Below are 17,662 nucleotides of genomic sequence, written 5' to 3' on the forward strand. Positions count from 1 at the left end.
ATAGCGTAATACCATATAACGTAGTACGGTATAGCGTTATACCATATCACGTTATACCATAATACGTAATACCTTATAACGTTATACCATATAACGAAACACGTTATGACGTAATACCATATAACGTAATACGTTATAACGTTATACCATGTGACTTTATACCATATAACGTAATACGTTATAACGTTATACCATATGACGATATATCTTATAAAGTAATACGTTATAGCGTTATAGCATATGACGTTACACCGTATAACGTAATACGTTATAACGTAATACCATATAACGTAATGCGTTATGACGTAATACGATATAACGTTATACGTTATAACGTTATACCATGTGACGTTATACCATATAACGTAATACGTTATAACGTTATACCATATAACGTAATTCGTTATAACGTTATTCCATATACCGTAATACGTTATAACGTTATACCATATAACGTAACACATTATGATGTCATACCATATAACGTAATACGTTATGACGTAATACGATATAAAGTAATACGTTATAACGTTATACCATATGACGTTTTACCATATAACGTAATACGTTATAACGTTATACCATATAACGTAATTCGATATAACGTTATTCCATATACCGTAATACTTTATAACGTTATACCATATAAGGTAATACCATATAACGTAATACTTTATAACGTTATACCATATAACGTTATACCATATAACGTAATACCATATAACGTAATTCGTTATAACGTTATACCATATACCGCAATACGTTATAACGTTATACCATATAACGTAACACGTTATGACGTAATACCATATAACGTAATACGTTATAACGTTATAAAACATAACGTAATACGTTATGACGTAATATCATATAACGTAATACGTTATAACGTTATAAAATATAACGTAATACGTTATAACGTTATACCATATAACGTAATACGTTACAACGTTATACCTTATATCGTAATACGTTATAGCGTTATAGGATATCACGTTATACCATATAACGTAATACGTTATAGCGTTATACCATATGACGTTATAGCATATAACGTAATACGTTATAGCGTTGTACCATATAACGTAATACGTTATGACGTAATACCATTTAACGTAATACGTGATAACGTTATACCATATGACGTAATACGTTATGACGTAATACCATATAACGTAATACGTTTTAACGATATACCATATGACGTTTTACCATATAACGTAATAAGTTATAACGTTATACCATATAACGTAATACGTTATAACGTTATACCACATAACGTAATACGTTATAGCGTAATACCATATAACGTAGTACGGTATAGCGTTATACCATATCACGTTATACCATAATACGTAATACCTTATAACGTTATACCATATAACGAAACACGTTATGACGTAATACCATATAACGTAATACGTTATAACGTTATACCATGTGACTTTATACCATATAACGTAATACGTTATAACGTTATACCATATGACGATATATCTTATAAAGTAATACGTTATAGCGTTATAGCATATGACGTTACACCGTATAACGTAATACGTTATAACGTAATACCATATAACGTAATGCGTTATGACGTAATACGATATAACGTTATACGTTATAACGTTATACCATGTGACGTTATACCATATAACGTAATACGTTATAACGTTATACCATATAACGTAATTCGTTATAACGTTATTCCATATACCGTAATACGTTATAACGTTATACCATATAACGTAACACATTATGATGTCATACCATATAACGTAATACGTTATGACGTAATACGATATAAAGTAATACGTTATAACGTTATACCATATGACGTTTTACCATATAACGTAATACGTTATAACGTTATACCATATAACGTAATTCGATATAACGTTATTCCATATACCGTAATACTTTATAACGTTATACCATATAAGGTAATACCATATAACGTAATACTTTATAACGTTATACCATATAACGTTATACCATATAACGTAATACCATATAACGTAATTCGTTATAACGTTATACCATATACCGCAATACGTTATAACGTTATACCATATAACGTAACACGTTATGACGTAATACCGAATAACGTAATACGTTATAACGTTATAAAAAGTGACTTTATACCATATAACGTAATACGTTATAACGTTATACCATATAACGTAATACGTTATAACGTAATACCATATAATGTAATACGTTATAACGTAATACCATATAACGTAAAACGTTATGACGTAATACCATATAACGTAATTCATTATAACGTTATACCATATACAGTAATGCGTCATAACGTTACACCATATGACAGTATACCATAAAACGTAATACGTTATAACGTTATACCATATGACGTTTTTCCATATGACGTTATACCATACAACCTAATACATTATAACGTTATACCATGTAACGTAAAACGTTATAACGTTATACCATATAACGTAATACGTTATGACGTAATACCATATAATGTAATACATTATAACGTAATACCATATAACGTAACACGTTATAACGTTATAACAAATAACGTAATACGTTATAACGTTATACCATATAACGTAATACGTGATGACGTTATACCATATAACGTAACACGTTATAGCGTTATAACATATGACGTTACAGCATATAACGTAATACGTTATTACGTTATACCATATAACGTAATACGTTATGACGTAATACCATATAACGTAATACGTTATAACGCTATACCATATAACGTAATACGTTATGACGTAATACCATATAACGTAATACGTTATAACGTTATACCATATGACGTAATACGTTATGACGTAATACCATATATCGTAATACGTTATAACATTATACCATATAACGTAATACGTTATGACGTTATACCATATAACGTAATACGTTATAACGTTAGACCATATAACGTAATACGTTATAACGTAATACCATATAATGTAATACGTTATAACGTAATACCACATGACGTTATACCCTATAACGTAATACGTTATGACGTACTATCACATAACGTAATACGTTATAACGTTATACCATATAACGTAATACGTTATGACGTACTACCACATAACGTAATACGTTCTAACGTTATACCATATAACGTAATACGTTATGACGTAATACCATATAACGTATTACGTTATAACGTAATACCATATAACGTACTACGTTATAGCGTTATACCATATAACGTAATACGTTATAACGCTATACCATATAACGTAATACGTTATGACGTAATACCATATAACGTAATACGTTATAACGTTATACCATATAACGTCATACGTTATAACGTTATACCATATGACGTAATACGTTATATCGTTATACCATATGACGTTATACCATATAACGTAATACGTTAGAACGTAATACCATATAACGTAATACGTTATAATGTTATACCATATAACATAATACGATATAACGTTATACCATATCACGTAATACGTTATAACGTTACACCATATAACGTAATACGTTATAACGTTATACCATATAACGTAATACCATATAACGTAACACGTTATAACGTTATACCATATAACGTAATACGTTATGACGTAATACCATTTAACGTAATACGTTATAACGTTATACCATATGACGTAATACGTTATGACGTAATACCATTTAACGTAATACGTTATAACGTTATACCATATGACGTAATACGTTATGACGTAATACCATATATCGTAATACGATATAACATTATACCACATAACGTAATACGTTATGACGTAATACCATATTACGTAATACGTTATAACATTATACCATATGACGTTATGGCATATAACGTAATACGTTATTACGTTATACCATATAACGTAATACGTTATAACGTTATACCTTATAACGTAATACGTTATGACGTAATACCATATATCGTAATACGTTATGACGTTATACCATATGACGTTGTGCCATATAACGTAATACGTTAGAACGTAATACCATATAACGTAATACGTTATAATGTTATACCATATAACATAATACGATATAACGTTATACCATATATCGTAATTCGTTATAACGTTACACCATATAACGTAATACGTTATAACGTTATACCATATAACGTAATACCATATAACGTAACACGTTATAGCGTTATACCATATAACGTAATACGTTATAGCGTTATACCATATGACGTTATAGCATATAACGTAATACGTTATAGCATTGTACCATATAACGTAATACGTTATGACGTAATACCATATAACGTAATACGTTATAACGTTATAAAATATAACGTAATAAGTTATAACGTTATACCATATAACGTAATACCGTATAACGTTATACCATATATCGTAATACGTTATAGCGGTATAGGATATCACGTTATACCATATAACGTAATACGTTATAGCGTTGTACCATATAACGTAATACGTTATGACGTAATACCATTTAACGTAATACGTTATAACGTTGTACCATATAACGTAATACGTTGTGACGTAATACCATTAAACGTAATACGTTATAACGTTATACCATATGACGTAATACGTTATGACGTAATACCATATAACGTAATACGTTATAACGTTATACCATATAACGTTATACCATATAACGTAATACGTTATAGCGTTACACCATATGACGTTATAGCATATGACGTAATACGTTATTACGTTATACCATATAACGTAATACGTTATAACGTTATACCTTATAACGTAATACGTTATGACGTAATACCATATATCGTAATACGTTATAACGTTATACCATATGACGTTATACCATAAGTCGTTATACCATATGACGTTATACCATAAGACGTTATACCATATGACGTTATACCATATAACGTAATACGTTATAACGTTATACCATATAACGTGATACGTTATAGCGTTGTACCATATAACGTAATACGTTATGACGTAATACCATATAACGTAATACGTTATAACGTTATAAAATATAACGTAATACGTTATGACGTAATACCATATAACGTAATACGTTATAACGTTATAAAATATAACGTAATACGTTATAACGTTATACCATATAACGTAATACGTTACAACGTTATACTTATATCGTAATACGTTATAGCGTTATAGGATATCACGTTATACCATATAACGTAATACGTTATAGCGTTATACCATATGACGTTATAGCATATAACGTAATACGTTATAGCGTTGTACCATATAACGTAATACGTTATGACGTAATACCATTTAACGTAATACGTTATAACGTTATACCATATGACGTAATACGTTATGACGTAATACCATATAACGTAATACGTTTTAACGTTATACCATATGACGTTTTACCATATAACGTAATACGTTATAACGTTATACCATATAACGTAATACGTTATAACGTTATACCACATAACGTAATACGTTATAGCGTAATACCATATAACGTAGTACGTTATAGCGTTATACCATATCACGTTATACCATAATACGTAATACCTTATAACGTTATACCATATAACGAAACACGTAATGACGTAATACCATATAACGTAATACGTTATAACGTTATACCATGTGACTTTATACCATATAACGTAATACGTTATAACGTTATACCATATGACGATATATCTTATAAAGTAATACGTTATAGCGTTATAGCATATGACGTTACACCGTATAACGTAATACGTTATAACGTAATACCATATAACGTAATACGTTATGACGTAATACGATATAACGTAATACGTTATAACGTTATACCATGTGACGTTATAATATATAACGTAATACGTTATAACGTTATACCATATAACGTAATTCGTTATAACGTTATTCCATATACCGTAATACGTTATAACGTTATACCATATAACGTAACACATTATGATGTCATACCATATAACGTAATACGTTATGACGTAATACGATATAAAGTAATACGTTATAACGTTATACCATATGACGTTTTACCATATAACGTAATACGTTATAACGTTATACCATATAACGTAATTCGATATAACGCTATTCCATAGACCGTAATACTTTATAACGTTATACCATATAACGTAATACCATATAACGTAATACTTTATAACGTTATACCATATAACGTTATACCATATAACGTAATACCATATAACGTAATTCGTTATAACGTTATACCATATACCGCAATACGTTATAACGTTATACCATATAACGTAACACGTTATGACGTAATACCGAATAACGTAATACGTTATAACGTTATAAAAAGTGACTTTATACCATATAACGTAATACGTTATAACGTTATACCATATAACGTAATACGTTATAACGTAATACCATATAATGTAATACGTTATAACGTAATACCATATAACGTAAAACGTTATGACGTAATACCATATAACGTAATTCGTTATAACGTTATACCATATACCGTAATGCGTCATAACGTTACACCATATGACAGTATACCATAAAACGTAATACGTTATAACGTTATACCATATGACGTTTTTCCATATGACGTTATACCATACAACCTAATACATTATAACGTTATACCATGTAACGTAAAACGTTATAACGTTATACCATATAACGTAATACGTTATGACGTAATACCATATAATGTAATACATTATAACGTAATACCATATAACGTAACACGTTATAACGTTATAACAAATAACGTAATACGTTATAACGTTATAGCATATAACGTAATACGTGATGACGTTATACCATATAACGTAACACGTTATAGCGTTATAACATATGACGTTACAGCATATAACGTAATACGTTATTACGTTATACCATATAACGTAATACGTTATGACGTAATACCATATAACGTAATACGTTATAACGCTATACCATATAACGTAATACGTTATGACGTAATACCATATAACGTAATACGTTATAACGTTATACCATATGACGTAATACGTTATGACGTAATACCATATATCGTAATACGTTATAACATTATACCATATAACGTAATACGTTATGACGTTATACCATATAACGTAATACGTTATAACGTTAGACCATATAACGTAATACGTTATAACGTAATACCATATAATGTAATACGTTATAACGTAATACCACATGACGTTATACCATATAACGTAATACGTTATGACGTACTATCACATAACGTAATACGTTATAACGTTATACCATATAACGTAATACGTTATGACGTACTACCACATAACGTAATACGTTCTAACGTTATACCATATAACGTAATACGTTATGACGTAATGCCATATAACGTAATACGTTATAACCTTATACCATATAACGTAATACGTTATAGCGTTATTCCATATGACGTTATACCATATGACGTTATACCATATGACGTTATACCATGAAACGTAATACGTTATAACGTTATACCACATAACGTAATACATTATAACGTAACACCATATAACGTAATACGTTATAACGTTATACCATATATCGTAATACGTTATAACGTTATACCATATGAAGTTATGCCATATAACGTAACACGTTATAACGTTATCCCATATAGCGTAACATGTTATAAGGTAATACCATAAAACGTAATACGTTATAACGTTATACCATCTGACGTTATACCATATAACGTAATACGTTATGACGTACTACCACATAACGCAATACGTTATAACGTTATACCATATAACGTAATACGTTATAACGTTATACCATATAATGTAATACGTTATAACGTAATACCATATAACGTAATAGGATATAACGTTATACCATCTGACGATTTACCATATAACGTAATACGTTATAAAGTTATATCATATAACGTAATTCGTTATAACGTTATACCATATGAAGTTATGCCGTATTTCGTAACACGTTATAAAGTTATACCATATAACGTAACATGTTATAAGGTAATACCATATAACGTAATACGTTATAACGTTATACCATATAACGTAATACGTTATGACGTACTACCACATAACGTAATACGTTATAACGTTATACCATATAACGTAATACGTTATGACATAATGCCATATAACGTAATACGTTATAACGTTATACCATATAACGTAATACGTTATGACGTTATACCATATAACGTAATACGTTATAACGTTATACCATATAATGTAATACGTTATAACGTAATACCACATGACGTTATAGCATATAACGTAATACGTTATAACGTTATACCATATATCGTAATACGTTATAACGTTACACCATATGACATGATACCATAAAACGTAATACGCTATAGCGTTATACCATATGACGTTATACCATATAACGTAATACGTTATAACGTTTTACCATATAACGTAATACCATATAACGTAATTCGTTATAACGTTATAAAATATACCACAATACATTATAACGTTATACCATACAACGTAATACGTTATAACGATATACCATATAACGTAATACGTTATAACGTAATACCATATGACGTTATACCACATGACGTTATACCATATGACGTTATACCATATAACGTAATACGTTATAACGTTATACCATATAACGTAGCACGTTATGACGTAATAAAATATAACGTAATACGTTATAACGTTATACCCTGTGACTTTGTACCATATAACGTAATACATTATAACGTTATACCATATAACGTAATACGTTATAACGTTATACCATATGACGTTATACCATATAACGTAATAAATTTCTCGCAGAGCCTCAAACGAATAATTTTTATTCCATATTTTCGACTTCCTTTCTCGCGTGGAGTCACCACTTTTCCCCTCGTACCACAAGTTATCAACCACCCTGTATATACAGACAAACATTTCAGTTTGGATAAATAGGAGTAATAGAGCAAATACTCTGACTCGTCAACGAAATTGTACTTGCAATAGAAGAGAAACAATACTGTACAGCCTTCTTCATGGACATCGAGAAAGCATTTGGCAATGTGAACCATGATAGCGTCTTATAAATAATCAAAAACCATTTCCCAGAACAAATCCACCACTTACTCAAATCATTTCTAAAGCGAAAATTTTCGGCTAATTTGTTATTTTAAAATAAAAATAATTAACAAATTTGAAAAAACTCTACAGCGTTACCTTGAGCATTATGTACGGAAGTAGTTTTCAAAATTTCAAAAGGATCGTGCAGCAGTTTTGAAGTAATTGGGGGCACCGACTTTGAAAACGTGAGTTGCGGGGAAAATGCTTTAAAGTTTTGAACACTAAAAAATCTGGTATAAAACGTTCATAAGCGAATTTTATCGGTTTACCTCTTGACTAGCGTAGCAATTGTTGAAAAGACTAATAAAAAATCAATTATCCTATAATATTTTTCACGATCCTTCGTAATTTGATCTTCAACAGTCACTTTTATTCTTTTAGCTGACGCGCTATTTGTTGAAGTGCCTTCGTATTTACGTTTATGCGGAGATACAATTTTTCTAAGTCGATATAATCTCGAACCAGTTGATTGTCTATCAGATCTAGTAACTTTTTTAGGCATTTTAGTAATAATTTAACACAAAACTTAATGAAAATGGAATATTTACTCCTACACTAAATTTTTTACTCTACACTGACAAAATATACAGTACAGGTATAAGGAGGTTTGTACTTAAGTCGTTAAGTACTATAAATAGATCTGGGAGTAAGATTAGGTATTATATAGAGAAAAAAATGTCTGCGAAGTAACAATAGCAGGGTCGGGTCGAGTAGGTAATATCATCTGACATGTATAAAAATACTTGTAACTTCGTCAATTTTGCTCCAATCGACTTGAAATTTTAACATAATATCCTTAAGATGTTATGCATTCAACTAAAAAAATAAAAAAAAATGCAAAAAAAAATTTTAAAACCTTACCCCCCCCCCCTTAATGAAGCCAAGCTGATTCATTTCAAACAACAATAGCGAAGGACTTTCTTCCGTTGACCTGCAAACTGTATTGTTCTAGGCGAATTCTACTGGTCTCAAGACTCGGTCCCATTTCCCGGGTGTTACCGACAATTTTGCCAGCATCGGTGTCCCGTTTGCCTGTGATTTGCCGTTCGTCTTAGGAATTCTTTGAGTGGCCCGGTCGAGAAAACAAAAGCCTCGATTGCTAATTACTCGTCTGGGTCTACTTTAAGTTCTAAAATATTTCGTTATGAAAACTCATGTTGGTAAACACCAACCTCTTATGTGTTTGTCGACTGGCATGGATACAACCGTTTGAAAAGGTACATTACCTTTTCTCAATTGCGCCAACATTCTTCGATTTTACCACTAGTCGTCGGCGAAAACTTTGAGCATTTCAAACAATTGCCAAAATATTTGTGTCTTACTTTCTGTCAACCAATGAACTCTACTAATACTTTCGACGATTTTATTGAATCCTTAATAACATTATTTTCCAAGTACAGCTCGCGCTAATCGCCGATGGAATCGAAGGTCAAGCATCCTCCAATCGGCTCAATATCAATGATCAGCGGCCATCGAGCGTGCGATCAGTTCGTTTTTACTGCCAAACACAGCCAAATTTCTAAACAAAACAAATTCCTTCCGCTCCCCAATGGTAAGTTTTTTTTATTATTGTTATTTAATTTGTCCAGCTGAACATTTGGTACATTTTTCTAACTTAATTGCTAAATAATATGTGAATGGCTACCCCCAGCGGGATACCATCTTCGAGTTTGGCTATTTTATTTCTTTAGTGAGGTCAGTGGGGTGTTTTCTTTTTAGTCTTCTATGAATGGTAAGTGCGTTCCAGATTTCTTACACGCTACTTGTTTCTCAGGGTTGTGTATATATATATATATATGTATATATGTATATATATATATATGTGTATATATATATATGTATATATATATATATATGTCGGAGATGTAGGGACAACGGGCCTTTCTTTTGGAATTTTGGGAAGATCCCCGATACTTTTGTCTAAACTATTTATTATAGCTGTACTAAAATAATAGAACTTAGAAGTAGTTGTTGAGATACGATCTGATTGTGTTTGCCCGAGATTTGTGACAGTGGGCTTGGGCTCGAGGTGACACAACTGGTTCCCGAACGTAGCCACGGCCGCGGGATGAACGTTTTTACCTAACAGAAGAAGTGCCAATATTGAGGGACACGCGCTGTATTTAGAAACAAGCCCTTGGAAGGAATGACGGCTCTACGCGGGTTTGCCTAGTAACGGCGCCTAGAATTTTGTTGATATCCCCGATGAATATGCAATTGACAAATGTGATCGTATCAGTCTTTTATTCTTGTAATCACCTCGGAGAGTTTACACACATCGTCTTGTCTGTCATTTTGTGACTCAAAATATATTCTATTGTACAAAGAGTTTTCCCCGTTGATCGTGGATTCGTTATTGAACCTAAGAACATTGTCTTTAACATCTAGTTAAGGCCTTTAATCACGTCATGTCATAAAAATACGTAAGATTCCAACTCACGGAAAACGAATATTTTCTTTTCGCCATGTCGTGTAACAGGCTGTGGCCTGACGTTCTCCATCCATTCCGAATTGGGCTGCTGATTGGTTGGCAAAAAGAACTCCGCCGACAATCGTATGCCGATGCCGTAGATCATTTCGGCTGCCGTTGAGTTTAGATCCTCCTTTATCGCGGTTCTAATGCCTAACGGAACGATCGGCAGAATTTCAACCCAGTGTCGTCACACTTGATCGCCGCTTTCAGTTGTCTATGTAGGCGCTCTACCATCCAATTAGACGCGGGATGATAGGCCGTCGTGCATAAGTGTTTGACGCCGAGCAACCGGTATAATTCCTCAAACAGTCGCGATTCAAATTGGCGTCCTTGGTCGGTCGTTATCTTTAAAGGTACGTCGAAACGAGCTATCCATGTAGAAAGAAGGGCCGAAGCAACGGTTGGCGCTTCCATGTTGGCGATGGGAACGGCTTCGAGTCAACGCGAAAAACGGTCGATACACGTTAGACAATATCGATAGCCTTGCGAATACTGCATTACGATAATGTCTACGTGTATGTGCTCGAACCGGTCTGCTAACGTTTTGAACGTTCCGACTGGTGAAGATACATGCCTGGTGACTTTATTACGTTGCCATGGGGGGCATTGTCTCGTCCAAGTTTCTCGCGCGGCGAACAAAGCTTTAGCAGCAGTCGATTTAATTGCGCGAGTAAACGAGGCCAAAGCTCGCGATCGTGTGAAAGTCGACGATGAAAAGAAACGGGATAAAGAAAGAACGAAAAGAAGGAAGGAATAATGGCCAGAGTAGAACAAGGAAGCGTCGTATCGACGAGGATCAGTTTTAGGCTCGCCGAAGGAGCTCGCGGAATTTATGCGCATTTCCAATATTGACGAATATATTTTCTCTGATTTTGTTGCAGCGACAGCGGCGTAGCCCAGGCAGGAGCAACCGTGTCCGATAGCTGGAAACTTCTGCACCGAACAAACAACGCGTCGTGCACCCATCCACCCTTGCTCTTTTCCTATTTAATATTTCGTTAACGAGAGCAGCCCACCGTCGTTATTCACGATCCGTCGGATTGTCTGATCTATCGATCCGTAAGAGATAATCGCGGGTAAACGATTCACGTTTCAACATCCACGAGGTTCCTTGCTTATCGGCAATACGCTGCCGCTCCAAAATATTGAAACAAACGACTGCAAAACGCTTTTCCCGTGTTCCCTTCTTCCCTCTTTCGTCCGCAAGAGGGAAATACAAGCCAGCCGAAATTGAGTTTCACTTCTTGTTATCCTCTTTTTATCGAACACTTACAACCGCTGGGACGGTGCAGCGAATGAGATTGCGAAGAGGTCCGAGGAGATTTCGCGACACGTTTGTTACCGATTTCGTGCAGCTCGCCAGACACGTCGAGTTTACTGACCTTTCGACCAGACGCGTTTCCTCTTTTTCCGTACCATTCGCACTCCAATTGTAATTGTACCTTTTCGTTCTTTTTCTGTCTCCCTCAACTTCTATCTCTTCTTTTCCCCATCCATTAAAGAAAACACCTTATTCTCGTTTCTCTTATATTCTATTCTCTCCAGCTCTGTCATGCCCACCGTATCCTTTTTCTTTATTTATCCACCTTCTCCTCCCCGTCCTCTCTCGTTACCGGAAAAAGGGAAGCTGTCTCTCTGGAGGCGGCGGACTTTCGCTAATCAAACTGTTTGCCCGTCGCAGAGATTAGAACGGCCATCCGCGTCTGCAATTTCTGTTATGTACTGCTTAGACCGCACATCCCAGACGTTTTTCCGCCCCTTTCTGCTCCCTTCGAAATATCAGACGGCGGTGGATGCCTTTGCAACATTATACCTTGTAACATCTTCTTAATTCTATAAATCTTTCTTTGGTTAACTTTTTAATTATTAAACCTGTGTATATAATTGCCTCCGCAGGGAGGATTCGCTTTTGCGAGTCTATGGGGGCTGGCAAACCCACGTTCCCGCAGCCAGGGAGGACCGTCGGGACAAGCGTCCCGCTTACGTGAGTCCTCTATGTACACCGCAAGGAAGGTTGCTGTGGTGTAAGATTAAGTCTTCCCCACGGAGCCTTGGGTAGTAGCGCACCCACGATCCTGAAGCCAAGGGTGAGACCGTCGGGAGAGCCGCCGAGGTACATTTCCTCAACTCCCGCTTACGTGAGTCTCTCTGCACGGTTAGCAGGATAGCCGTGCAGCAGAGACGTGGCGGTACATCCACAGGCGCGGTCCCGCCGTTGACAATGAACGGTACCACGGGCGGCCGAGTGTTAGCCCAGAGGGCGTAGCGAACCCTCGACTCGGCCAATTATGGGTATAGACTCGTGGTGGCAGTGGTTGTGGCCAAATGCTGGCAAGAGGGCCGATTTAAAGGGGACTTGGTTCCTCCGAATTGCCTTCGGCGGGTGAGCAGCGTCCCACCTGCTCCGGAACCGTCCTGGAGAGACGGAAGCGCTTAAAATGTGCCTGAGATGAGCGACAGCCCCTGCAGGCTTAGCTAATCGAGGTAGCAAGGCACTGGGTGCCTTGCGCGCTGGTTGGGCGTAACCTCAACCCCTATGGCCCTATGGGGTACCCGGGTACTGTATAGCGATAAATATACGCTCTAGAAAGAACCCGTAACCAAAGATGAGCATACTTGTGTATATAATTGTATTTTATATTATTGTATTATTTTATATTATATTATCCCTTCATCATCCTCTCATACGCCCAGCACGTACGTAAGCGTTCGCGATCATGGTCACGCATCCCTTCTTCCGCGTAACTACTCGACTGAAGAACCGCCGACAAATTGATGGCCGTTAAACTATTTCGATTAGTTCGACTCTCGTTCGTTATTTTCGAAAGAAGACGAACGACTGAATAGAATAGTTTCGAAAAATTGTTGTTGCTTTCTAAAGCGCAACACTGTTATTAATATCCCAAACTGTTGTGTTCTTCGAATTCCAATTTGTTAGTATAACCGTGTGAGTAACGTTAACTAGCGTATCAGTGCGACTGGTAAATAAATTCCATTACATATTGTACCCATCGCAAACGGCCCCTTCTCTCGAAAAAAAAAATAAAGTTTTAATAATCCTTAAAGTAGCTTTATTCACAATGCGTTTACATTTTTACAACCATGTATTTTTTAGATAAAATAGGATATCAAAAAACTATTTGTTGCAACTGTTATAGTTATAAAGGCTGCATTATTTCCGTATCCATAAACAATCGTTCGCTCTTGTAACCTTTGACTCTGCTACGGTTGCAAGAATCACAACGAGTTACGGTGCCATCAATGGCAGACGACACTTACTGGTTTTCGCATTTCTCCTCCCACTATTAGCAGGAAATCTCCTGCTCGTCTTTGGGCAAGATATGCGAAGTCACGTTGGTTTCCGCAGAGTTCCGAACACCGTCGTAAGTAATCAGTTGGTTTGAAACATTCATTCTTGCTTCCTTATACGTTAATTCGTGAAATGAAATAGTTATAAAAAGAAAAAGGTCATTGGCTGCTATAACCTTTGATCCGCCTGTTGTTGCAGAACAACAGTTCCGGACATAATTCTGATTGTGTGACAGCAAAAAAGTTGTTACCAGCAGGAGTGATATTATCTAATTCATCAATTGATATTATCTTACATGATACTTATTATGTAATAGGACATTTTCATTATGTATTATCTATAGGAGTAGTTTTTGCTATTATTACTAGATTTATTCGTTGATATCCACTAATTACAGGTTTAACATTAAACCAAAAATGATTAAAAATTCAATTCATTATAATATTTATTGGTGTAAATTTTTCCCTCAACGTTTTTTAGGATTAATATCTATGCCTCGACGATATTTAGATTATCCTGATTCTTATTATTGTTGAAAATTAATTTCATCAATTGGAGCTATAATTTCAATAAACAGAATATTATTTTTTATTTTTATTATTTTTGAAAGATTAATTTCTAATGTTCCAAAATGGGTATTAATTCCCCCTCTTCTAACGCATTTAACTCATTTATAGTCAGCAGAAGGAATAACTCCGAGCAGTCGCGACATTCTCTTACGGATCTTAGCTCCCCTATTAGTGTATGGCATTTCTTGCAATGAGTGGCACGTCTGCGGCCTGTGTTTGCGCAAATGCTATGATAATTTGCTTCTTCGTACATCTGTACGTCCGCTTGCTGCATACGAAACAAGTCGTAACAACTTCCACAAATTGAATGGTCGTTGGTGCGGTAGGCACGTCGATATCGTATCAAACAATAATACCTATGTAGGTCAACATAGTCTGTCAGAACTGTTGGAATTATCCCACCAGAAAGACTATGAATTGCTTCTAAGTCCTCCGACATGCGACCGGTGTTGCACATTCTGTACATATAGAAAAATTTCGTATTATTTGCATGTTCCTGAATTCGTTGTCCTTAGTTCGTCCGTTTGTCGATCCGTCATTGTTTATTGCGATTGTGAACTACTTTCAAATTTGACTTCCGGTTTGGACGCGGGCGAAGGTAACACGTGGGTAGTAAGCGCTATGAAAAAGTGAAAAGTGAAGGGGAAAAGGAGGAGGAAGACAAAGGGGAAAGAAGAAGGGAAAGAAAGGGGGAAAGCGCGAAGAGAGGGTAGAAAAAGTATAAGAAAAAAGTGACAAAAAGACAGGAGAAAGTGTGAAACATAAAGCTAGGAAAGAAGAGGTTAGGTGGACGAAAGTACAAAACTAATTGGTCAGGAAGTAGATAGATAGCGACAAGAAGCAGACCGAGGATAACGGACAAGGCGAGAGAGAAGGAAGATCGCAGAAACAGGCTGGAAAGGTACAGGGTGACGGAGAAGGAGGTAGTAAAGACAGAGGGCGGCAAAGAAGCAGGGAACGAGAGGATGGAGAAAATAGAGAGGGGGCTGGAGGTGATAGTAGAGCTAGTAGAGGAGATGAGGAGGGACAGAAAAGTGGAGAGAGAAAGAAGGGGAAAGGAACGAGAAGAGGAGAGGGAGAGGTGGAAGAAGGAGAAGGAGGAGGAGAGGAAAAGATGGGAAAAGGAAAGAGAAGAAGAGAGAGAGAGATGGAGGAAAGAGAGAGGGACAAAAAGAGAAAGATGGGACAGCGAGGGGGAAAGATGGAAAAGGGAGAAGAAAGAATTGGAGGACAGAATCAGGAGGTTTGAGGAAGAGCAAGACAGGATAGAAAGGGAGAGAAGGAAGAGGAAGAGAAGGAAAGGGTAAAGCATAGACTGCCCAAGAAGTACGACTGGAAATGCAGGGCAGCAAGGAGAGAATGGAGAAAGGGAAGGGCAAAAGGGGGTATAATAACAGGCGTAAACAAAAATCTGAGGGAAATAGAGTATAAGGAAATAGGTGACGACATAGTAGAAAGAGAAATAAGGTACAAGGAGAAGACATATAGAATAGTGGTGGTGTATAACCAGAACAAGAAAAGGACATGGAAAGAAATGGAGGAAAGAGTAGAGGGGAGGGAAGAGGAAGTGACGATCATAGGAGGAGACTGGAATGCAAGAACGGGAGAAGAGGGAGCTGAGGAACGAGGAAAAGAAAAGAGCAGGAGATCAAAAGACAAGACAATAAATACGGAAGGAAGAATGCTGCTAAGGTTGCTGAATGAAAGAGGCTGGACGATAATTAACGGTCGAGACAAAGAAGAAGACGAGTGAACCTATGTGGGGAGAGGGGAAAATTAGTAATAGACTACGTGATTGGCAACCGGGAAGCGACAGAGGAAATAACAGACATGAAGGTAGGAAAAAGAGTAGAGTCCGTTGCCGTTGGAAACAGAAATAGAGGGACCAGAGTTACAAAGAGATGAGGAAAGAAAAGAGGAAGAGAAGGAGAGAAGGGAATGGACAAAAGAAAGTGTGGGAAGATATTTAGAGGAGTGCAAAGACTGGGCAAGCAGGGGAAGAACAGTAGAGGAAATGTGGGCAGAAATTAAGAAGAAGATAAACGAGGCAATACCAAAGAAAAGAGTAAGGATAAGGAAATGGAGCATAGGAGAAAAGATGTGGTACGACAAGGAGTGGAAAGAAAGCAAAAGGGAGATAAGAATGAAAATGACAAAATTTAGAAAAGGAAAATGCAGCAGAGAAGAATTCATAGAGAAGAAGAAGAGATGGAGAGAGAGAAGAGGAGAAGAGATGGAGAAAATCAACAAGATCAAAACAGAGCAAGAAGCATGGAAATACATAAACAAAT

At 35.6% G+C, this 17,662-nt stretch overlaps 1 protein-coding gene across 1 annotated transcript; it reads left to right on the plus strand.

The window, feature by feature from the left end:
• The first annotated feature begins 16,889 nt into the window (after positions 1-16,889).
• LOC117213376 lies at positions 16,890-17,649 on the plus strand. The gene has a single exon (XM_033458727.1). The coding sequence runs from the start codon at positions 16,906-16,908 to the stop codon at positions 17,122-17,124; it is 219 nt and encodes a 72-aa protein (XP_033314618.1). The 5' UTR covers positions 16,890-16,905; the 3' UTR covers positions 17,125-17,649.
• The last annotated feature ends 13 nt before the right edge of the window (positions 17,650-17,662 follow it).

Source organism: Bombus bifarius, unplaced genomic scaffold, assembly GCF_011952205.1.
Source record: "Bombus bifarius isolate JDL3187 unplaced genomic scaffold, Bbif_JDL3187 scf7180000008814_frag, whole genome shotgun sequence".
Classification (NCBI taxonomy): Eukaryota; Metazoa; Arthropoda; class Insecta; order Hymenoptera; family Apidae; genus Bombus; species Bombus bifarius.